Source organism: Pongo abelii, chromosome 2, assembly GCF_028885655.2.
Source record: "Pongo abelii isolate AG06213 chromosome 2, NHGRI_mPonAbe1-v2.0_pri, whole genome shotgun sequence".
Taxonomy (NCBI): domain Eukaryota; kingdom Metazoa; phylum Chordata; class Mammalia; order Primates; family Hominidae; genus Pongo; species Pongo abelii.
In genome coordinates this window covers 206,821,896-206,846,932 of record NC_085928.1, presented here as the reverse complement: position 1 = coordinate 206,846,932, position 25,037 = coordinate 206,821,896, and the positions used below count along the sequence as shown (strand labels likewise).

At 41.2% G+C, this 25,037-nt stretch overlaps 1 protein-coding gene across 1 annotated transcript in view; it reads left to right on the top strand.

Moving 5' to 3' along the window:
* UBXN7 (UBX domain protein 7) overlaps positions 1-23,956 on the top strand; it is a 75,633-nt gene extending 51,677 nt beyond the window's left edge. Inside the window, 6 exon segments of the mRNA NM_001132052.1 lie at positions 7,160-7,306; positions 9,677-9,767; positions 10,956-11,083; positions 16,352-16,745; positions 17,102-17,181; positions 22,193-23,956. Of these exon segments, the coding sequence (NP_001125524.1) occupies positions 7,160-7,306; positions 9,677-9,767; positions 10,956-11,083; positions 16,352-16,745; positions 17,102-17,181; positions 22,193-22,354 (1,002 nt within the window). The 3' untranslated portion in view covers positions 22,355-23,956.
* The last annotated feature ends 1,081 nt before the right edge of the window (positions 23,957-25,037 follow it).

The window sequence follows — 25,037 nt, the reverse complement described above, 5'->3', positions numbered from 1 at the left end:
TTCTTTCCTGCACTAGATCCAAGAACCCTCTCTTGGGATCTGGATCCGGACCCTTTCTGGTAACATTCTGGCGACCACAGAAGGGACAATACTGAGGAAACCCTCAACCCAAAGGCTAACTTTGGTTAAGTGGTGGGGCCCAGTAACATCTTTCTGGCGAATCACGGAAGGAATGATACTGAAGATACCCCCGACCGAAAGGAAAATCATCTGTGAGCACCAGTTGGCTGAAGGGTACCACCTTCTGTTGGGACTCAAGAGTTCGGAATGGCGCTTGCCATACAGATGCTTTCAGACTGAGGTCCTGTCTATTCTGAATGCAAGAGATCTAATAGGCAGGAATATCATCGTCCCCATTAAGCATGAAGAAGTTACGGAAGTTGAATCTTTCTTCCTCTACGACCCTTAGGATTAAGGGAGGGAGGAAATGTCAGAAGCATTTAAAACAGAGCAACTCCATTTTGAATAGGGGCTCGGTAAAATAAGGCTGAGACCTAGTGGGCTGCGTTCCCAGAAGGTTAGACGTTCTAAGTCATGGATGAGATAGGAGGTCAGCACAAGAAGCTGGTCAGGAAGACCTTGCTGATGAAACATGTTGCAGTAAAGCAGCCGGCTAAAATCCACCAAAACCAACATGGCAATGAGAGTGACCGGGTCGTCCTCACTGCTCCACTCCCACCAGCGCTATGGCAGTTGACAAATGCCATGGCAACATCAGGAAGTTGCCCTGTATCGTCTAAAAAGGAGGAGGAGCCCTCAGTTCCCAGAACTGCCCAACCTTTTCCTGGAAAACTCATAAGTAATCCACTCCTTGATTAGCATATAAGCAAGAAATAAACATAAAAATTGGCAACCAGCAGCCCTTGGGCTGCTCTGCCTATGGAATAGCCATACTTTATTCCTTTACTTTCTTAATAAACTTGCTTTCACTTAAAAAAAAAAAAATAAACAGCATGGAAGAGGGAAGAGCTGATAAGGGTACACATTTCCCATTAAAGGAACAACCTAGAAGTTGTATACAGCACTTGTGTCTACATTCCATCTACTAAAACTTGGCAGCATAGCTACATCCATTTGCAAGGGACACTAGGAAATCCAGATGCTTAGTTAAAAATTGGAGGTTCTATAAGTAAGAGGGACAAGGGGAGAATGGGTTATTTGGTACCTATAAGCAGTTTCTGCCACAGGGAGATAGTGGTAAATTATATAAAATCCTTGCCGTTGTAGCGTTTATAATCTAGTAGGAGAAACAGACTATAAACAAATAACGTAAAACAAACACCCACAAACACATATATATAATAACAGTGAATATAATATATATATTTGTCTTTGATGGAGAGAGAGTGTGACATTCATTTCAAGTTACAGTAGTTGCTTGGAGAAAGAATAAAATGTGGCTGGACGCAGTGGCTCATGCCTGTAATCCCAGCACTTTGGTGGGAGGCTGAAGGGAGTAGATCACTTGAGCCCACGAGTTCGAGATCAGCCTGGGCAATATGGTGGAACCCTGTCTCTACAAAAAGTCGAAAACATTAGCTGGACGTGGTGGTGCACACCTGTGGTCCCAGCTACTCAGGAGGCTGGGCTCCTTGAGCCCAGGAGGTTGAGGCTGCAGTGAGCTGTGGTGGTGCCATTGCCCTCCACCCTGAGCAACACAGTGAGACCCTGTCTCAAAAGAAAAAAAAAGGGAGAATAAAATACAATAAGGGAAGGAGAGAGGGGGGCTGTTTTTTGTTCAGGGCCATTTGATGTGTGTGGTCTGAATTGAGTTAAGCATCTGGAAATTTCTAGTGTCCTTTGCAAGTAGATGTGTCCATGTTGCCAAATTCAGTTTCTTCTTACAGCCAAATTGAAAGCCAGGTTGATTTCGTAGGTTCCACATATGTTTATAATTGTGAGGAGAAGGGACTGTATTAGGAAGATTAGGGAAGATTGCTGAAAGGACAAATTTGAATAGAAACCTTCGTGAAGCGAGGGAATGCGAACGATGGGGAGGTCTGAGGGAAAATACAGTGTGAGCATACTGATGTTGGAAAGAGCTGGTACAATCAAGAAAACCAGCTGAGTGAGCAAAGCACTTAGGCCAAGTGGTCTGACCTGGGCAAGGGAATGTTTCCTACGTTTTCTTCTTTCCCCACCATCCTGTAAGCTGTATGAACACAGGGACTTCGTTTTCTTGACTGTTGTGTGTCCACAGGGCCTAAAACAGTTTAATTAGCCTTCATGAAATCATGATTATTTCAGAAGGAATATTATGCAGGAAGAATCAGAACAATTTCAGTAATATTTCTTTCTTTTTTTTTTTTTTTTTTTTTGAGACAGTCTCACTCTGTTACCCAGGCTGGAGTGCAGTGGCACGATCTCGGCTCACTGCAGCCCCAACTTCCTGGGTTCAAGTGATCTGCCCACCTTAGTCCCCCAGGTAGCTGGAATTACAGGCATGTGCCACCATGCCTGGCTAAATTTTGTATTTTTTGTAGAGATGAGGTTTTGCCACGTTGCCCAGGTTGGTCTTGAACTCCTGAGCTCCAGTGATCAACCAGCCTTGGCCTCCCAGAGTTCTGAGATTACCAGTGTGAGCCACTGGACCCGGCCAATATTTCTTATTTCATGGGAAAAAAACCCACATTTTAAATTGGTATCCCATTACACATGCACCTAGCTCTAATTACTAAGAATATTTTGTTAATTTCAAAAGTATTTAGTATAAATGCAAGTGAAAATATGTAGCCGAAAATGTGAAGAAGAGCCTACTTAGTAACTAATTTTTTCTCCTTTTCTTTTCTTTTTTTTTTTTTTTTTGAGACAAGAGTCTCACTCTGTCGCCCAGGCCAGAGTGCAGTGGCGCGATCTCGGCTCACTGCAACCTCCGCCTCCTGGGTTCAAGTGATTCTCCTGTCTCACCCTCCCGAGTAGCTGGGACTATAGGCACACACCACCACGCCTGGCTAATTTTTTTAATTTTAGTAGAGACGAGGTTTCACCATATTGGTCAAGCTGGTCTCGAACTTCTGACCTCAGGTGATCCACCCACCTCGGCCTCCCAAAGTGCTGTGATTACAGGCGAGAGCCACTGCCCCTGGCAATATATAATATTTTTCTGATTAAACTGTATATTGTTTACATTTACTTTTATTCAAATTAGACAAATCATTGAAATTTAGAAAACGAACAAGGAAAAATAAAATTGTAATTTCCATTTCCATAAAAAAGTACTGTGTGTATTTTAATATATTTTCTTCTTGACTTTATGCATATATACTTACTGAAACATATTAAATTTGTTCAAATCCTTCATTTTCTTTTTCTTTCTCTTTTTGAGGCAGTCTTGCCCTGTTGCCCAGGCTGGAGTGCAGTGGCATGATCCCAGCTCACTGCAACCTCTGCCTCCCAGATTCAAGCAATACTTGTACCTCAGCTACGCAAGTAGATGGGATTACAGGCATGCGCCACCACGCTCGTCTAATTTTAGTATTGTCAGTAGAGATGGGGTTTCGCCGTGTTGGCCAGGCTGGTCTTGAACTCTTGAGCTCAAATGATCAGCCCACCTCGGCTTCCCAAAGTGCTGGGATTACAGGCATGAGCCACAATGCCAGGCCTAAATCCTTTTTTATCATGCCTTCCTGATCTGGCTGGTACTGGGAGAGACGTGAGTCTCCCGCTGTTTTACTCTGGGGTCTCCATTATAATGGCTTTGAAATGTTGATTCAGAACAACCTAATAGGTTCCAAGGATTCCAATAATCTTCTTCCATGATAATCTTCTTTCATGAGGAGATTATTTTTCTCATGGCCCACTCTCACCTCCAGTCTTTGACTCACATAATTGGTATACTTAGATTATTTTTAACACTCTCTCTTTTTAAATTGCACAGATTTAATTATTTTAAATCTTTTTAGAGATGGGGTCTTGCTGTGTTGCCCAGGGTGGTCTTGAACTCCTTGCCTTAAGCAGTCCTCCTGTCTTGGCCTCCCAAGGCAGTGGGATTATAGGTGTGAGCCACTGCTCCAGACTAGTACATATTTAAGATGTATAAAATGAAGATTGGATATACATAGTAAAATGATTACTACAGTCAAGCAAATTAACCTGTCCTTACCTTCCATGATTGTCTTTTTATATATGTGTGTGTGTGTATGTGTGTGTGTGGTAAGAGCACCTAATAATCTGCTCTCAGCACATTTTCAATGTATAATATGATATTATTAAGTATAGTCCTCATGTTGTACATGAGATCTCTAGACTTATTGAAGACTCTTCTTTCTTCCTTTCCTTTTTCCTTTCCTTTCCTTTTCTTCCTTTCCTTCCTTCTTTCCTTCTTCCCTCCCTTCTTTCCTTCCTTTCTTTCTTTTCTTCTTTCTTTCTTTCTGGCAGAGTCTCACTCTGTTGCACAGGCTGGAGTGCAATGGCACGATCTTGGCTCACTGCAACCTCTGCCGCCCAGGTTCAAGCAATTCTCCTGCCTCAGCCTCCTGAGTAGCTGGGATTGCAGGCGTCCACCACCATGCCTGGCTAATTTTGTGTTTTTAGTAGAAATGGCGTTTCACCATGTTGACCAGGCTGGTCTTGAACTCCTGACCTCAGGTGATCCACCCACCTCGGCCTCCCAAAGTGCTGGGATTACAGGTGTGAGCCACCGCACCCGGCCTATTCAAGACTCTCTTATTCCCTCCCAATATTGTTGTTTTGTTTGAAAATTTTGTCTTTGGACCCTTCCTTTTAGCAGTAACAATTTTTTAACAGTATCTTCAATGTGGTTAGTATCATTTCCAAGTTTCTTTTGCTAGTATTAGGTTTCTCCCCCATTGGAAGCTTCATGAAGGCAAGGATTTTTATATTTTAGAACTGCTATAACTTTAATATCTATAACTGTACGTGAAACATGATGGGTTCTCAGTATTTGTTGAATGAATAAATCTGAGATAATGAATGTGAGTAAACAAATTTTTAAAAGCAAAAAAAAAAAGTGACTCTTCCATTTTAAACTCTGGACTTTTATTCATTATCAGTTTTGTACATTTTTTTCTTGTCATTGTTTTTGGGGCAGACTTATGTAAATTTACCCTGTTGTGGGAATATGTGCTCTCTAGTCTATCTCTAGAATGTATAGTCATTTTTCCGTTTGTTTTCAAATACTGTTTCTGTAGTTAAAGCAGCTTAATTATTCATTTATCATTCACTTTTTAAATCTTTGTCCTGTAAGGAAGTAAATGGAAATATTACTTCCTATAAGCAAGGAATTATTATATTTGTATATTTTAAAATAAGCCTTTGACCAGTTAAATGCAGCTTCCTGGCTCAATATAAGGATATTTCTTTTTAGACCTTGGGTTTTCACCCATGGAATCAGTAAGCAAATATTAGAAGATAATTTATTCTGGGGCTGAGTGGGGTGACTGACACCTGTAATCCAGGACTTTTGGAGGCCAGGGCAGGAGGATCATTTGAGGCTAGGTGTTCCAAACCAGCCTGGCCAACATAGTGAAACCCCTGTCTCTACAAAAAATATAAACAACAAAAAAAGAAAATAATTTATTCTGGGGGATTCATACAAAAAAAGCTATTTGTGAGATGATGTAAACCTTCTTAAAACAGAGGAGATTCTCAGTCTCACATTTTTCAGTACCCACAAAATGATGTCCAGTATGTTCTTGGATTGTTATTACACCAAATTCATTGATTCTTAAGATTTTCCCATGTCACACTGATTTGGAAAAGAATATTGTTCTCGGATAAATTTATTCCAAAACTATGGTTTTGTGTCACTGTTCTTTCCTAGGCAAAGATTTGAGGCAGCATTTGCTCATTTGCTTTTCTGCCATTATTTTCCACTCAGCAGCATTTCATGGGTCTTTATGCTGACAAGGGACTGACAGGCAAAAAATACGCACTAACGACTGATATATTGGTATCTGTTGTATGAATCGTAGAGTTGTTTGGGGATCATTCTCAAACATACTTTGACCTTGTAATCCCAGTTTTTGAAATCTACTCCTAGGAAGACAACTCTTAAGAGAAAAAACTCAGCAGTTTTTACTAAAATGTTTAGGGTGATTCTCCAAAATAGTATATATGCCTAATAACTGAGATTAATATGATGTTTAAAAATGTTCCAGAAATGATGTTGAAGAAAACAAAGTAAAATATACACACCAATTGCATTCATTAAAAAGAAGTATAATTGGCTGGGTGTGGTGCCTCATGCCTATAATCCCAGCACTTTGGAAGGCTGAGATGGGTGCCTCACCTGAGGTCAGGAGTTCGAGACCAGCCTGGCCAACATGGTGAAACCCCGTCTGTCTACTAAAAATGTATAAAAAATTAGTCAGGCATGGTGGCACACACCTGTAATCCCAGCTACTCGGTAGGCTAAGGCAGAAGAATCACTTGAACTTAGTAGGTGGAGGTTGTAGTGAGCCGAGATCGTGCCATTGTGCCATTGTGCTCCAACTTAGGCAACAAGAGCGAAACTCGTCTCAAAAAAAAAATTGTTGATGGAGGTTGCAAGAGAATAAAATTATGTGACTTGTTGATCTTAAGTTTGTTGAATCCTTTTCAGGTAAAGATGTTTAAACATACATTAAAAATTCAGCCATTACCGGTCATGATGAGTCACACCTTTAATTCCAGCACTTTGGGAGGCCAAGGTGGACGGGTCATTTGAGGTCAGAAGTTCGAGACCAGCCTGGCCAACATGTTGATACCCCATCTCTACTAAAAATACAAAAATTAGCCAGGTGTGTTGGGGCGCGCCTTTAATCCCAACTACTTGGGAGGCTGCGGCAGGAGAATCACTTGAACTCAGGAGGTGGAGGTTGCAGTGAGCCAAGACTGCCCCACTGCACTCTAGCCTGGGCAATAGAGTTAGACTCTGTCTCAAAAAAAAAAAAAAAAAAAAAGAAAGAAAGAAAAAATCAGCCATTATAACAAATAACTGGATAAAAGAGAAATGAGTTTATTTAAATTTGAGAAGTGCTTGAAATGGACAGTATAGCTATACATGCACATAGAAGGTATAAATGCTGAAAACTCTAGATGTCATATCTGGCAAAAACTTAGTATTTTTAGTGAAAGACAACAACCTCTGAACAACTACAGAAACATCTGTCACCAAGTAGAAATTATTTCTAACAAATGTGTAACTTTACTCTTGCAGGCCAAAGAGTGTGGCCAGATGCAAAATAAGTGGCTGATGATAAACATTCAAAATGTTCAAGACTTTGCATGTCAGTGCCTCAACCGCGATGTGTGGAGCAACGAAGCTGTGAAGAATATTATCCGGGAACATTTCATTTTCTGGCAGGTGAGAAGGAGAGTTAATCAGAAGTTTTGTAGAATTTTACTTTTGTAGTGTGAGATGTTGAGGGAAAGGAATTGGGTTATAATGAATTAAGACATTTAAAAAAAGGTAAAACCGGCTGGGGGCAGTAGCTCACGCCTATGGCCCAGCACTTTGGGAGGCTGAGGCCGGCGGATCACCTGAGGTCAGGAGTTTGAGACCAGCCTGGCCAACATGGTGAAACCCTGTCTCTCCTAAAAATACAAAAAATTAGCCAGGTGTGGCAGTGGGCATCTGTAATCCCAGCTACTCGGGAGGCTGAGGCAGGAGAATCACTTGAACCCGGGTAGCGGAGATTGCAGTGAGCCAAGATTGCACCATTACACTCCAGCCTGAGCAACAGAGCGAGACTCCGTCTCAAACAAAACAAAACAAACAAACTGTACTGTTCAGTAGAAATATATTGTAAGCTATACACATAATTTAAATTTTTCCAGTAGCCACATTAAAAAAGATTAATCAAAATAGATGAAATTAACTTTAATAACGTATTTGGTTAAATCAATATATCTGTATAACTAATACAAAAATAATGAGATGATCTGCATTTATTTGGTGTTGAGTCTTCAAGATATGATTTGTATTTTATACTGACCCTTCTCCATCTGGAGTAGCCAGATTTCAGGTGCTTCAGTAGCCACTTGTGGGTAGTGGTTGCTGTATTAGACAGTGCAGGTATAGAAGATCTTGAGGTAATTGGAAGCATTTGGCTAAGACTTAGGTTTTAGCTTGAGTTTGATACTTTTTAACTCTGTGTTCTTAGACATGTCACTTTAGTCTTCGTAGCTAATAAGATAAGGTTACAGACGTTGTATCATTTTTCCCCCACTGTGAGACAGGGTTTTGCTCTGTCACCCAGGCTGCAGTGCAGTGGCATGAACATGGCTCAGCCTTGACCTCCTGGGCTCAAATGATCCTTCCACCTCAGTTTCTTGAGTAGTTGGGACCACAAACATGCACCACCATGCCCATATAATTTTTATTTTTTATTTTTTGTAGAGATGGGGTCCTGCCATATTGCCCAGGCTCGTCTCGAACTCCTGGGCCCAAGCCATCTGCTTCCCTTGGCTTCCCAAAGTGCTGGGATTACAGGCATGAATCACCATGCTGGCTCGATTTTTTTATTTTTTATTTTGTGGAAAGTTATAGAAAATAAAAACTTATGAAGGAGCTTAATTTTTCCCCTACTGTAAGATATGCTATTAATGTTATTAATTTGCCTGTTTATATGTTACAGGCCCCTAAATTTAATGTAACTTTAATGGTAAAATTCCTCGTATTTTATTCAACAAATATTGATCGAGCAGCTCTTTGCTTAGCACTGTGCTGGACTCTTGAGCTTATAATCTTTTTTTCTTTCTTTCTTTTCTTTTTTTTTTTTTTTTTTTTTTTTTTTAATAAATAGACAGGATCTTGCTCTGTCACCCAGGCTGGAACACAGTGGTGCAGTCATAGCTCAGTGCAGGCTCTAACCCCTATAGGCTCAAGGGATCTTCCCGCCTCAGTCTCCTGAGTTGCTGGGACTATAGGTGCACACCATTAAACCTGGCTAATTTAAAAGCAAACAAACAAAAAAAACTTCTCGTAGAGATGCCCAGGCTGGTCTCAAACTCCTGGCCTCAAGCTGTCCGCTGTCCTCTGCCTCTGCCCCACAAAGTGCTAGGGTTGTGAGCCACCATGCGGAGCCATAATCTTTTTTTTTTGGTTGGAGACAAGTCTTGCATTGTTGCTGGGCAGGAGTGCAGTGGCACGATCTCATCAGCTCACTGCAGTCTCTGCCTCCTGGGTTCAAGCGATTCCCTTGCCTCAGTCTCCCGAGTAGCTGGGACTACAGGTGCGCACCACCATGCCCAGTTAATTTTTTGTATTTTAGTAGAGACAGGGTTTCACCATGTTGGCCAGGATGGTCTCAATCTCCTGACCTTGTGATCCACTCGCCTCGGCCTCCCAAAGTACTGGGATTACAGGCGTGAGTCACCATGCCCGGCCCATAATCTTAATATATTGTAATTTATTAAGATGTATATGGTTGAGAGTTACAAATGACATAGGTTGACAGATAACTTGAGCAGGAAGAATAATACCTCATCTGAACTGGGAAAGGAGGAGGAATGGGTCAATATGTTTATGGTAAATTTCCAGAGAGTGCTGAAAGTGGGAAGTTGAAGGAGTTCAAACCAGATGACCTTCATTTTCTTTTTAGTGTAGGAGTGAGATCTTAATACATATGGCAGAGTTACATTTGGAGAGCTAATTGATGTTGGTATATAACAAGGTTATAGTTGGTTCTTTTCTTAGAGGCTGACTTTTTTTTTTATATCAATGATTTAACAGGTTTATCATGACAGTGAGGAAGGTCAGAGATACATACAGTTTTATAAGTTAGGGGATTTCCCCTATGTTTCCATATTGGACCCACGGACAGGTAAGATTTATATCAGCACACAGCTTTTAACCTATTACTTGTCTTTCAGTTACCTAAATGATTGATCTTTAATATTTGACTGGATCTGTTTTCAGAATTGTAGTAATTTAGGTGAAGGTTTCCTGTTTTTTTCGCTTTATAATTATTTAAACATCTATTGATGTATGTATTTAGAACATCTTTTTCTGGCAACATTGGGAGATGGTAGTATTTTATGTTTGTGCAGTTCTGTTGTTTTGGAGAATAACTGATATGTTCATCTTACCTTTTTTAAGGGATTTTTAAAAGTTTTTTTATCAGCTGGGCGTGGTGGCTCATGCCTGTAATCCCAGCACTTTGGGAGGCCGAGGTGGGCAGATCACGAGGTCAGGCGATCCAGACCATCCTGGCTAACATGGTGAAACCCCATCTCTACTAAAAATACAAAAAAAATTAGCCGGGCGTGGTGGCAGGCGCCTGTAGTCCCAGCTGCTTGGGAGGCTGAGGCAGGAGAATGGCCTGAACCTGGGAGGTGGAGGTTGCAGTGAGCCGAGATCGCGTCACTGCACTCCAGCCTGGGCAACAGAGTGAGACTCCGTCTCAAAAAAAACAAAACAAAAGTTTTTTTTATCATTAAAATATTAAGATTGCCCAGATACTAGTTGTGATCCCACCCGAGAAGCAGAGGGTGGAGCTGGTTTTATTAATTGATTGTGTTTTATATAGATATTGCTTTGTCTGAATCTCTTCTTCCTAAATGGCAGTAAGTGATAGCAGCAGATAAGATAGTTGCCCTATCATTATGGGTGGGAATCTGTTAGGTGAGTATAACTGATGTGACTTCTAGGTTATGAAGACACTATATAGCATAAGCTGGTGGAGAGAGGATGTGTCTTTACAGTACGCTTTAATTATGCATATGCTGAAAGAGATAATGAGAATGTTCAGAAAGATTCTAGATATTACCTTTATAGATCCTGGTTTTTAATCTGTGCATATGCTGAAAGAGATACTTAATGAGAATGTTCAGAAGGATTCTAGGTATTATATTTATAAATCCTGGAGAATGTTCAGAAGGATTCTAGATTTTATATTTATAGATCCTGGAGAATGTTCAGAAGGACTCTAGATATTGTATTTATAGATCCTGGAGAATGTTCAGAAGGATTCTAGATATTATATTTATAGATCTTGGTTTTTAATCCTTAGGTCAGAAGCTAGTAGAATGGCACCAGTTAGATGTATCTTCTTTCTTGGACCAAGTGACGGGATTTCTGGGTGAACATGGACAACTGGATGGACTTTCTAGCAGTCCCCCCAAAAAATGTGCCCGTTCAGTAAGTATAATTAGGAGGTGGTGATGGGAAAATAAATGTAATTGGTCATAAGCATCTTATATAAAATGTTTGATGTTAAGATGGTAACTAGTGGACAACTATCACTTGTGGCTATAGCATCTTATATTTTGATAATTTCCCACATGAGAGTTCCATCTTCTTGGTGAAATCATGATACTCATACTCCTCCCAGTCTGCCTTGCAGCTTGAGTGCAGGCAGAGGCCCCAGGATCTGGATTTAGAAGGAAGCAATGTGAATAGGTTGGGCAGGAGGACTGACCTGGCAAGCCTAGTGACAGAGGTGTCTACTTCCTTAGGGACAGCTCTGGGAGGGCTTCTGATATCCAGGTCTAAATAGCAGTGAAAGTGATCGGGTTTTTTGTGTGTTTTGTTTTTTGTTTTGGAGTGGGATCTTGCTGTTTTGCCCAGGCTGTCCTAGAACTCCTGGGCTGAAGCAGTCTTCTCACCTCAACTGCCCGAGTAGGTAGGACTACAGGTACATGCCACCACAGCCGGCTGGAAGTGGTGTTTTTTGTTTTTGCTGGAACAACTGTCGTGGTATAGTTGAGCATTTTTATTGGTTAATATAGCTTTAGGGCCTGGCTCTCTGGCCCTCCTAGAATTTACTTCTATACTTAATTTCTAGAATATACTATTACTAGATAGACATGTTTGATAATTGGTATTAAGATTGGTTGCAAATAAGAGACTGAACTTGCAAAGATACAGCAGTCTCACATTGGTTTTCATGGCTGTTTGGCTTTGATAGCAGTAGGGATAAAAATAGTTTTGTTTTGTTGGTTTTTTTTTTTTTTTTTCCTTTTTTTGAGCCAGAGTCTTGTTCTGTCGCTAGGGCTAGAGGGCAGTGGTGTGATCTTGGCTCACTGCAACCTTCGCCTCCCGAGTTCAAGTGATTCTCCTGCCTTGGCCTCCCAAGTAGCTGGGATTACAGACGTGCACCATCGCATCTGGCTAATTTTTGTAGTTTTAGTAGAGATGGGGTTTCGCCTTGTTGGGCAGGCTGGTCTCAAACTCCTGACTTCAAGTGATCCGCCCTCCTCGGCCTCCCAAAGTGCTGGGATTACAGGCGTGAGCTAACGCGCCCGTCCTGGTTTTTTTCTTTAGACAGGATCTTGTTCCATTTCTCAGGCTGCAGTGCAGTGGTGTGATCATGGCTCGCTACAGCCTCCACCTCTTGGCCTCAAGCGATCCTTCCACCTCAGCCTCCTAAGTAGCTGGGACCACAGATGTGCATCACCATGCCAGCTAAGTTGTTAAAGTTTTGTAGAGACAGAGGTCTCCATATGTTGTCTAGGCTGGTCTCAAACTGGCCTCAAGCAATCCTCCCACCTCAGCCTCCCAAAATGTTGGGATTCTGGGTGTGAGCACCACACCCAGCAAAATTTTTATTGTATTGTATTGTATTTATTGTATTGTATTGTATTTTTTGAGATGTGGTCTCACACTGTTGCCCAGGCTGGACTACAGTGGCATGATATTAACTCACTGTAGTCCTTGCAGTCTTGAGAGAACATGAAAAAAAAAAAAAAAAGAAAACTTGCTAGCCTTGAACTTCTGGGTTCAGTCAGTCTTCTTGCCTCAGCTTCCTGAGTAGCTAGGACTACAGGTGTGCACCATCATGCCTGGCTAATTTTTTATTTTTTATGGAGGCAGGGTCTCAATATGTTACTCAGCCTGATCTCAAACTCCTAAGCTCAAGCAGTTCTCCTCCCTTGGCCTCCCAAAGTGCTGGGATTATAAGTTTTAGAAGCTGTGAGGAACACTTCCTTCAGTTATCACCTATAGTAAAGTGCCTATTTAAGGAAAAGCCCTAAGGGATAGTATAGAAATCTTGTTGGCCAGGATGGTCTCGAACTCCTGGCCTCAAGCAGTTCTCCTGCTTGTTTTATAGTTTCTTTGAGAGCTTTTTGTTGTTGTTGTTTCCTTTCTTCTATGTAATGCTTTATAATGTCGTTTTCTGCTTTTGGTAGCATGTTTAATGCTGACCTCAATGAATTGAGAAGTATTTCTTCCTTTTCTGTTTTCTGCAGTAGTGTCTGTAGAATTGTTATTATTTCTTCCTTAATGTTTGATGACATTTACCAGTGAAGCTACATGGGCCTAGAGTTTTTTTTGGTGGAAAATTTTAAACTACAAATTCAGTCTTATCGGTAGATACATGACTACTTGGTTATCTGTTTCTTCTTAGATAAGCTTTAGCAAGTTGTACCTCTCTAGGGATTTGTTCATTTTACTATATTGACAGAGTTCATTATAGTCCCTTGTGATGCCATTAATGACTGTAGAGATTGTAGTTGTTCCCTCTCTTAATTCTGTTTTTGGTAATTTGTGGCTTCCCTTTTTTCCCCCTGACAGTCTGGCTAGAGGCTTAGTCGCTTTATGGATCTTACGGAACCAGCTGGGGTGTGGCATGTGCCTGTAGTCCCATCTGTTTGGCAGGAATATTGCTTGAGCCCAGGAGTTCAGGAATGTAGTGTGCTATGTTCATGCCTGTGAGTAGCCACTGCACTCCAGTCTTTGGGCAACAGTAAGACTCTGTCTCTTAAAAAACAAAAAACAAAACAAAACAAAAAGCAAAAAACTGCTTTTGGGATTTTGGTGTTTGTTGTTGTTGTTGTTTGTTTTTCTCTATTGTATTTGCTTTCTAGGTCATTTATTAATTTATGTTTTCTTTGGGCTTAATTTTATTTTCTTTTCCTGGATGTATACTCTTTTTTTTTTTTTTTTAAGGTGCGGAAGCTTAGGTCATTAATTTGATACCTTTCTCTCTTCTAATATAAGCATTTAATTCTATAATTTTTCGATAAGTACTGCTATTGCTCAGTACTATTTTCTAGCTACAAGAGAAATTAGTAAAATGAATTTTTTAGTTGAACATGTTTTATAAACTTAATTAGGGTTATATAAGTAAGGAAATCAGAGGAGAATGAAATTCAATAGGAGCCTGACAGTGTCTGCCATGGCCACAATTTTAAAAATCAAGCTACATGCTATATGTGCAATGTCATTGCTATAAATTTACAATTCACCTAAGCCATTGCATGTCATGCAGACACCTCTACTTGCTTTTTAGGGGTGGTAAGTTAGCCTGGAGTTTACTTTGAAATTTTCCTTTGGCCGGGTGTGGTGGTGTGTGCCTGTAGTCCCAGCTACTTGGGAGGCTGAGGTGGGAGGATTGCTCGAGCCTGGCAGGCGGAGGTAGTAGTGAGCCGAGATTGTGCAACTGCACTTCAGCCTGGGTGACAGAGTAGAACCTGTCTAAAAAAAAAAAACCAACAACCAGCAAAAAAATGTTTTTCCCTTTAATTTTTTGCTACATGATTGCCTGATAGTAAAAGCCAAAATGTGGTTTCTTTAGTTTTTTATTAGCAACCCACATTTTTTTTTTTACCTATTTATTGTGGAAAATTTTAAGCATATTCAAAAGTTGAAGTAGTTTATTGAGCCTCTTTGTTAGCTAATTTCGGTAATTATCAACAGATGGCCAGTCTTCTTTCCTCTGTATCCCATCACATCTGAATTATTTTGAAGCAAATCTCAGAATTGATTGTTTCATTAATTAATACTCTGGCATATATATTTAAAAGATAAAGGCTTTTTTTATTTTTAAAAATACTATCACAATGTCGTTATTATACCCTTAAAAATGAGCAGTAATTCTGTAATATCATGAAATATCCAGTGTTCAATTTTAGATTATCTTACAATTTTTTTCCTCTATAGTATGTTTGAGTCAGGAGCTAAGTAAGTTCCACTCAAACAACGTATTTTGTGATTCATTAAGTTTAGTAAAATCTGTGGCATTAGAACTTTACCAAGGGAAAAACTGTAGAAGTTTGCATTTCTCGTTATCATAATGAAAACCTTCATTGTAATTAATGGAATTACTAGTTGAAGAATGCAGTGGTGAACAAAGTAAACATTTGTCTCTATGTTTTAGTCATTTTAAAGAATGGTGTTTTGACTTTATAGTTAAAACTTTTAATTCTTGTCTTTCTCTAGGCAGGTAATAGATAAACTTTTCTTGATTTTGTTCATTTTGATTTTTTTTTTTTTTTTGAGATGGAGTCTCGCTCTGTCACCAGACTGGGGTGCAATGGCGCAATCTCATGGCAACTTCTGCCTCCCGGGTTCAAATGATTTTCCTGCGTCAGCCTCCTGAGTAGCTGGGACTGCAGGCGCACACCACCATGCCCAGCTAATGTTTGCATTTTTAGTGGAGATGGGGTTTCGCCATGTTGGCCAGGCTGGTCTCGAACTCCTGATCTCAGGTGATCTGCCCGCCTCAAGCCTCCCAAAGTGCAGGTGTGAGCCACTGTGCCTGGCCTGTTTTGCTTTGTTATCATTTGTGTGTTCACTGGAGTAGCACTTTGAATTTCCTTCAAGAACTTTTCCTTGCATTCATAGCTTGGCTGTTTGGTGCAAGAGGCCTAGCTTTGTGTCTGTCTCAGCTTTCCACATGCCTTTCTCACTAAGCTTAATCATTTTTAGTAGAGACAGGGTTTCACCATGTTGGCCAGGATGGTCTCGATCTTTTGACCTCTTGATCCACCCACCTTGGCCTCCCAAAGTGCTGGGATTACAGGCGTGAGCCACCGCGCCTGGCCTTCATTTTGATATTTAAAAAAATGCCTATGCTCACTTGAATCCAGAAGTGCAAGACCAGCCTGGGGAACGTAGTGAGACCCTGTCTCTTAAAAAAAAAAAATATATATATATATATATATATATGTCAGGTGCGGTGGCTCACGCCTGTAATCCCAGCACTTTGGGAGGCCGAGGTCAGGAGTTTGAGACCAGCCTGGCCAACGTGGTGAAACCCCATCTCTATTAAAAATACAAAAAAATAAATAAATAAAAATTAGCTGGGTGTGGTGGCGGGCGCTTGTAATCCCAGCTACTCAGGAGGCTGAGGCAGGAGAATCGCTTGAACCTGGGAAGGCTGAGGTTGCAGTGAGCTGAGATCGTGCCACTGCACTCCAGCCTGGCAACAAGAGTGAGACTCCATCTCAAAAACAAAACGAAACAACAAAAACGTGTGTGTGTGTGTGTGTGTGTATACACACACATATATATATCTCCATTCCAATTTGGCTGTGTAAGACACAGTCCTTGCTCTTAAAGTAGAAGGGATATAGTCAGCAGAACATAATCGTGAATGGCAAGCTATTATATTTCTTACACTGTTTGACTTGTTTTTTGGTTTAACTTGTTCTTTTTCCTGTGTTTTATGACTCCATCTCACAGGAGAGCCTTATAGATGCAAGTGAAGACAGCCAGCTAGAAGCTGCCATCAGAGCCTCCTTACAAGAAACACATTTTGATTCAACACAGACAAAACAGGATAGCCGCTCAGATGAAGAATCTGAATCTGAACTTTTTTCTGGCAGTGAGGAGTTCATATCCGTTTGTGGCTCTGATGAAGAAGAAGAGGTAGAGAATCTTGCCAAGTCCAGAAAGTCTCCCCACAAAGATTTGGGGCATAGAAAAGAGGAGAATAGAAGGCCGCTGACTGAGCCACCAGTCAGAACTGATCCTGGAACAGCCACAAACCACCAAGGATTGCCAGCCGTGGATTCAGAGATACTGGAGATGCCACCTGAAAAAGCAGATGGAGTAGTGGAGGGGATAGATGTAAATGGTAAGTTACATTTAGACATACTTTAATTCAAACTTAGATATTGGGGCCGGGCGTGGTGGATCACTGAGGTTAGGAGTTCCAAGACCAGCCTTGCCAACATGGCAAAACCCTGTCTCTACTAAAAATACAAAACTTAGCCAGGTATGGTGGCACGTGCCTATAGTCCCAGCTACTTGGGAGGCTGAGGCAGGAGAGTGGCTTGAACCAGGGAGGCAGAGGTTGCAGTGAGCTGAGATCACGCCACTGCACTCCAGCAAAACACTTGAATACTTGCTGAATGGCTGTATTTATTTAAACTAATATTCTGTCTTAAACTCCTGTATCCTGTTTTTTTTTTTTTTAAACCCTTCCTTTAGGACCAAAAGCACAGCTGATGTTGCGGTATCCAGATGGAAAAAGGGAACAGATCACTCTTCCAGAGCAAGCTAAACTGCTAGTAAGTACAGGCTTGCTTTGGTTCCGTTCCGACCACTGCAATAAGACGAGTCCCAAATTGTTTGGTTTCCTGGTGCATATAAAAGTTACGTTTACATTATTCCATAGTCTATTAAGTGTGCAGTAGCTTTATATCTTAAAAAAAAAGCACATAACTTAATTAAAAAAGCTTTTGCTAAAAAGTACTAATGATCCCCTGAATCTTCAGTGAGTCATCTTTTTGTTGGTGGAGGGTCTTGATATTGATGGCTACTGACTAATCAGGGTGATGGGTACTGTGGCAATTTCTGAAAATGTGACAGCAATGAAGTAGCTGCATCAATTGCTTCCTTCGACAGAAAATTTCTCTGTAGCATGTGTTGCCGTTTGATAGTATTCTACCCACAGTAGAACTTCTTTCAAAACTGGAGTCAGTCTTCTCAGAATTTGCTGCAGCTTTATCCACCAAGTTTATGCAGTATTCTAAATCTTTTGTTGTCATTTCAACAGTGTTAAAAGCATCTTCAGCAGAAGTAGATTCCGTCTCAAGAAATCACTTTCTTTGCTCATCCATAAGAAGCAACCTCCCTCCCTTTAATGTTTGATCATGAGATTGCAGCAATTCAGTCATATCGCCATCCTCCACTTCTAATTCTAGTTCTCTTGCAGTTTTTACCCCACTTGCAGTGACTTCCTCCAGTGAATTCTTAAACCCCTCAAAGTCATTCATGAGGGTTGGAATCAACCTCTTCCAAAGCCCCCTGTTCATGTTGATATTTTGACTTCCTATGAGTCGTGAATGTTCTTAATGGTGTTCAGACTGGTGAATCCTTTCCAGAAGGTTTTCAGTTTACTTTGCCCAGATTCATCAAAGGAATCTGTATTTATGCCCAGGCTAGTGTGCAGTGGTCATAGCTCACTGTAACCTTGACTCCCCGCCCAGGCTCAAGTGATCCTCCTGCCTCACCCTCCAGAGTAGATTACCACACCCAATTAATTTTCTTTTTTGTAGAGATGGTTTCTTGCTGTGTTGCCAGGGCTCGTCTCAAACTCTTGGACTCAAGTAATCCTCTCAACCTCAGCCTCCCAAAGTGTTGAGATTTGGCTCCATGCCTGGCCAAAATGTATTTCTTAAATAAGATGACTCCTTGATCCATGGGCTGCAGAATGGATGTTGGGTTAGCAGACTGGAAACAACATTCATTTTTATTTACATTTTCATCAGAGCTCTTACATGACTAGGTGCATTGTCAATGAGCAGTAATATGTTGAATCTTTTTTCTGAGCAGTAGGTCTGAACAGTGAGCTTAAAATATTTAGTAAGCTATGCTGTAAATTGATGTGCTGTCTTTCCAGGTTTTGTTATTGCAGTTACAGAACACAGACAGAGTAGATTTAACATAATTTTTAGGGGACCTGGGATTTTGGAATGTTAAATGAGCATTGGCTTCAACTGGAAGTCACCAGCTGCATTACCCCCTAACAAGAAAGTCAGCCTGTTTGAACCTTTGAGTGCAGGCACTGACTTCTCTCTAGCTGTGAAAGTCCTTAATGGCATCTTCTTCCAATAGAAGGCTGTTATGTCAAACAAATCTGTTATTTAGTGTCGTTACCTTCATGAATTATCTTCACTATATCTTTTAGATAAGTTTCTGCACCTTCTGCATCAGCACTTGCTACTTCACCTTGCACTTTGATGTTATGGAGATGGCTTCTTTCCTTCAACCTCATGAACCAACCTCTGCTAGCTTCCAGCTTTTCTTCTGTAGCTTCCTTAACTCACTTAGCTTTCATAGGATTGAAGAGAGTTAGAACCTTGCTTTGGATTAGGCTTTGGCTTAAGGGAATGTTGTGACTGGTTTGATTTTTCTATACAGACCACTAAAACTTTCTCCTTTTCAGCAGCACAGCCAGTAAGGCTATTTTGCTTTCTTTCCTTTTTTTTTTTTTTTTTTTTGGAGACAGAATCTTGCTCTGTCACCCAAGCTAGAGTACAATGGTGCGATCTCAGCTCACTGCAACCTCCGCCTCCCGGGTTCAAGCAGTTCTCCTTGCCTCAGCCTCCCGAGTAGCGGGGATTACAGGTGCCTACCACCACGCCCAGCTAATTTTTATATTTTTAGTAGAGATGGGGTTTCACCATGTTGGCCGGGCTGGTCTCGAACTCCCGACCTCAGGTGATCCGCCCGCCTCAGCCTCCGAAAGTGCTGGTGTGAGCCAGTTCTCCCGTCCTGTTTTGCTTTGTTATCATTTGTGTGTTCACTGGAGTAGCACTTCTAATTTCCTTCAGGAACTTTTCCTTGCATTCACAGCTTGGCTGTTTGGTGCGAGAGGCCTACCTTTGTGTCTTTCTCAGCTTTCCACATGCCTTTCTCACTAAGCTTAATTGTTTTTAGCAATTGATTGATTTTGAGGATGGACAACACTTCCTTTCACTTGGGTACTTAGAGGCCTACAATGGTAGGTTATTAATTGGCCTAATTTCAATACTGTCATGTCTCAGGGAATAAGGAGGCCTGAATAGAGGGAGAAAGATGGGAAAACTCCCAGTAGGTGGAGCAGTCAGAACATACTTCTTTATTAAGTTTGCGGTCTTGTGTGGGCGTGGTTTGTGGTGCCCAAAAGCAGAATAGTAACATCAAAGATAGCTGCTCACCGATCATTATAATAGATAAAATAATGAAAAAGAGAAATACTGCAAGCATCACCAAAAGGTGACACAGAGACATGCAGTGAGCACATGCTGTTTGAAAAATGGAGCCAACAGAGGCACTTGACACAAGGTTGCCGCAGACCTTCAGTAACTTGAAGCACAATGAAACGGGGCGTTGGAAGCATTTTCTCGAAGCAGAGAAGCTAATTAATTGGAGTAAGTTCAGTGAGCTTTGCTTGATAATTGTTTGAAATAGGTGTGGGAGGCCAGGTGCAGTGGCTCACTCCTGTAATCCCAGCACTTTGGGAGGCCAAGATGGGAGGATCACTTGAGTCCAGGAGTTTGAGACTAGCCTGGGCAACAAAGTGAGACCCTGTCTCTATTTCAAAAAAAAAAAAAGAAAGAAAAAGGTGTTAGATGTTTAGTCTGATCACTAACTGCAAACTGTGGTGAGTTATCTTGTTGTTGTTGGTTGGTTGGTTGTTTTGAGACAGGGTCGCTCTGTTGCTCAGGCTGGAGTGCAGTGGCCCAATCTCAGCTCACTGCAACCTCTGCCTCCTGGGCTCAAGCGAGCCTCCCACCTCAACCTCCCAGGTAGCTGGGACTACAGGTGTGTGCCACCACACCCAGCTAATTTTTTAAAATTCTTTTTTGTAGAGAAGGGTTCTCACTATGTTACCCAGGCTGGTCTTGAACTCCTGAGCTCAAGTCATCCTCCTGCCCCAGCCTCCCAAAGTGCGGGGATTACAGGTGGGAGCACCCGATCGTGAATGTTAATTCTAATTAGTTTATTTCCTTCCCAGATTAAATTAGGTAAGCCACATAAGGTATGTTCCAGTGAAGATTTTTCTGTTTCATGCCTGCATGGAATAGAAACCCAACTGAAATGATTACTTCTGGAAAAGGACGACTGGGGTTATTTGAAGAGGATAGTGGTTTTCCAGCAGCTGGAACTGCAAAGTGTTTAAGAACCGTGTCTGTTTTTCTCTGTGTTTCTCTTCTGGGTCCCGTAGGTTTTCTCTTGGGATTCTCTGCTTCACACCATTCTCTGCATACTGGTGGCCTTTTGTTTATTCCTCAGCTCGCACATGTTTCATCATGGTGATGCTGCGGGCATTTCCATCTAACACAGCTGATGAGCTTTCTGTGGTTTTTGTTTTGTTTTGTTTTGTTTTTGTTTTTTTCTTCCTTTTGTTGGAGACAGGATCTGACTCTGCCCAGGCTGGAGTGCTGTGGGGCACGACCTCGGCTCACTGCAACCTCTGCCTCCCAGGCTTAAGCCGTACTCCTCCCTCCTTGGCCTTCCCAGTAGCTGGGACTCCAGCGCCACCACCACGCCCGGCTAGTTTTTCTTTTTCTTTTTACTTTTTTTGAGACAAAGTCTGGCTGTGTTACTCAGGCTGGAGTGCAGTGGCATGATCTTGGCTCACTGCAACCTCAGCCTCCCGAGTTCAAGCAATTCTGCCTCAGCCTCCCAAGTAGTTGGGATTACAGGTGCGCACCACCATGCCCAGCTAATTTTTTTGTATTTTTAGTAGAGACGGGATTTCACCATGTTGGCCAAACTGGTCTCGAACTTCTGACCTCAGGTGAGCCACCATGCCTGGCCCATATTTTTTGATGAGATGGGATTTTGCCATGTTGCCCCAGCTGGTCTCCAACTCCTGTGCTCAAGCTGTCCCCCTCCTTGGCCTCCCAAAGTGTGGGGATTACAGGTGTGAGCAACTGTGCCCCGACACCCTCTGTTTTTAACTGCCGGAAACAGAATCTTGAGTCTGACTAGCTTAGCTTAGCTTAGCCTGTGAATGAATCCCTTGGGTCAGGCATTGCTGGCCGTTTGCTGTGGCTGGAGATAATTAGGCTGATTCTTGAAGACTGTGTTACCGAAATGCAAAGCAGTGTTGAAGTTTGATGGGAAGCAGAGAGGGAGATGTTGAAGAAACCTGCAAAAGATGGGAATGGTCCAGTTTCTGAGAAGGCAAGAAGAGATTCAGTGCACAGGTGGCAAGATGGGGTGTAGGTAGAATGAAGAACATATCTTCCTTGATAAAAGGAAGAAAGGAAAATGGATAAAATGTTTTAAAATGAGAACAATAATTTAATTTTATAAATAGTGACTGGGTATATTTATTGGGGAGACAAATAATAACTGTGTATTTCAGTATCACTTAATGGCTGTAAGTAATTGGGTTCAGATTTATCTCCCTGTCCACAGGTTTATATTGGCCCTTCCCCAAGGGCAAGCTTTGGTTATATGAAAGAAGAACTTACACTTAATAGCTGATCTAATATGATTAAAAAAAGTTTTATATTTAATTCACTAATATGCTCTTTCCTTTTTTTTCCGTCTAATGGCTTTGTCTTTCTCTTGTTTTTATAGGCTTTGGTGAAGCACGTCCAGTCTAAAGGATACCCAAATGAACGTTTTGAACTTCTCACCAACTTTCCTCGAAGGAAATTATCTCATCTGGACTATGATATTACATTGCAAGAGGCAGGCCTTTGTCCTCAAGAGACTGTCTTTGTACAGGAAAGAAATTAACACCATGGCTTGACCTCTCTCAGCTTACCCCTTTTTTCCCTTTTCCTGTGAGATACCATGTCACTAAGTATGCATTTTGGCTCCTAGGACCACAGAGCCAAAGTTGGGCAAGCAAGTCACCTTCCTTCTCTTATTTCTTGGTCTCTCCTGTAATCAGTCTCTTTCTCCCCCTTTGTTTCTTTCTCCTCTTCTGTTTTCTCTCTCCCCACTCTGTAGCCTTCCTCCTCCCCCTCCCCCCACACTTTTCTTTCTTACCTAATCTGGTGACCAAACTGAAGTGTAAGGATAAGACCTCTCCTAGTACTAGCAGCAGGAATTGTGTGTTCCAGTAAGTGGTCTCTTGCACGGCACTTTTTTGGGATCAAATGTTAACGTTACTCCCCAGACTGTTCGGGCAAAGGAATGGCTAGATTCAGAGTAAGAACAACTCTCCCTTTTTTGTAAGCCCCCATGTTTAGTAGGGAGAAGAAATTCTCTAACATGGGTTTGGTTTTGTTGTGTTCTTCATGTGGAAATATCACTTAACAAAATATCCAGGCTTTTGTTTACGTGGAAAAAGCATCCCGTGTAATGATTGCTCATCATACTTAAAAACCTTTTTCAAAGGATTTTCATGTTCCCAGCTATAAGGACTATTTCCATGACATGTGTTATTGGCGGAATGAGTGTTAAATATGGAGCATATACCGTGGGGTGACTTTCATTGTCCTAGCCTGAGACAGTTTTCTTTATTACTCTGTATTGATCCTGCTAGTCCAAGAATGGACATTAAGTGAACCTATCGTGGTGACTGGGATAGGAAGGTGCTTGCTATTTTTGCCAGCACAGCATATTAGTTCCTTTGGAGCCCTCCATTGTCTGAGTCTGCAGTGATCTGTAGGAAGGCAGCTGGTCAATAATCATGTAGTACAATGGCTTGGAATTGTAACCACTATGGTTATTGATTGTCCTGTGTTGTTTCAGGCATACTTAGGTATGTCCCTGGGGAAAAAGAAAACCATTCAGCTGAGAGTTGCTAACCATGTTCTTTTGGTTAGAAATAATGGTTCATTTTTTGCCCCTGGTTGGAATAGTCTCTAAAAGGCTCTGGTGACTGAATTGAACATGAGTCCGCATGCTGTTTTCTTTCAAAAGGTATCAAAACGGAAAGCCTCTCTAAGGGGAAGACCTTTAAACTCCATTCAGAAGACAACATTTAGTAAGGAGGATGGCGGAGGTTACTAGTAATTTTCAGATGTCGTGGGTTTCTTCTGCCAACAAAACCCGAAATCAAATTAGAGTTGGTGAAAGCTTTCTTCAGTATTTTTTAGAAGAGGCCATCTTGAATCTGTAGAGTACCATTTACACATCAACTTCACCCTACGCTCATTTCGTATTTTGAGCTTAAATGGAGTCCTCTGAAGGGGTAGTTGTGATTCTGGTGGCAAAACTAGAACTTTTAACTTGTAAAATGAAAAATATTAAATGGACCTTTTTGTCAGTTGAGGATTTAGATTGATTCTTTTATCTGAGGAACGTATGTTCCTCAGATGTTGCGTAGAGACCTTTAGATTTTCATCTACTTTAAGATCGCTCTCTTGGCAATTAGGAGATTTGGGAAAAGAAGAAAAAAGATGCTATGTGTTGCTAGTACACAGTTATAGGATATGGTTTCTAATGGTTGAATTTTGAGGAACTCTCCCTAAAGAATGAGTTATGTATCTCCTCAAGGAAATCATGGAAAATTCTGTTTATTCTTCAGTGAGTCCTTTTGAATTAATGTTCTTACATTTTTCTCTAAGTCTGTGTAAGTGCTTATGTATAAGTATATAATTGTATAAATATTTATAAATATATTTATATAATTACGGTTTCATTTCTACCTTGAGTGAAAGTTCTCTCTTTAGATTGGTGACTGAGTAATACTTACACTTTGGTGTTTTTCTTAGGCTCTTGAGGCTTAACTAGCAGCTTCTGATTTGAGTGAAAGATGGTTTTCATGTTAATTCCTCAGTTGTATCTCTGAACTTGGATAACATACTTGCCATTTGAAGAATGGAGCTGTATACTATCAAAGGTGCACTGGAGGGTAAAACATTTTGTTGGTAGTAGACAAGGTCAGAAATCCAAAAATTCAGGGAGGGCACAGGGTAAGAAGAGGTTTGCTCAGCTTTGTGCTCCGATGGCACCCATCTGTACTCCAGCAAAGTCATAGCTGAAGCCCAAATCGCTCAAACATGTGAAGTCAACCATTTTTCCTATAGGGCTCTGTTTCATTCTCTTTACCTTTAGCTTCTCTTGATAAAACAGTTGGGAGAACTGCCAATATGTTCATCAGTGAGAGGGTGCAGTTCTTTCCGATATGTTCAGCACGTGCATATTCATTTATGAGAAACCAAAGTAACTTCTTCAACTTGGGTTACTGTGGGATGATTAAGTAGATATAAAGTGATTTAAAAGACAGCATGGTACTTTCACCCAGCTTAACATGCAGCTGGGATGTCTACAATACAAGATGTGGTGGGTTTTATTTTATTTTATTTTGAGGCAGGAGTGTAATTATCGTAGGGTTGATATAGAAGCCCATGGGAAGAGTTACGGATTGTACATGAGAAGAGTCCATAAGGAGTATTGCCTTGCTCAAGAATTTAATCCACTGACACTATGCTTCTTCCAGTTTGCCTTACTTCCTCTGCAAGTTTCT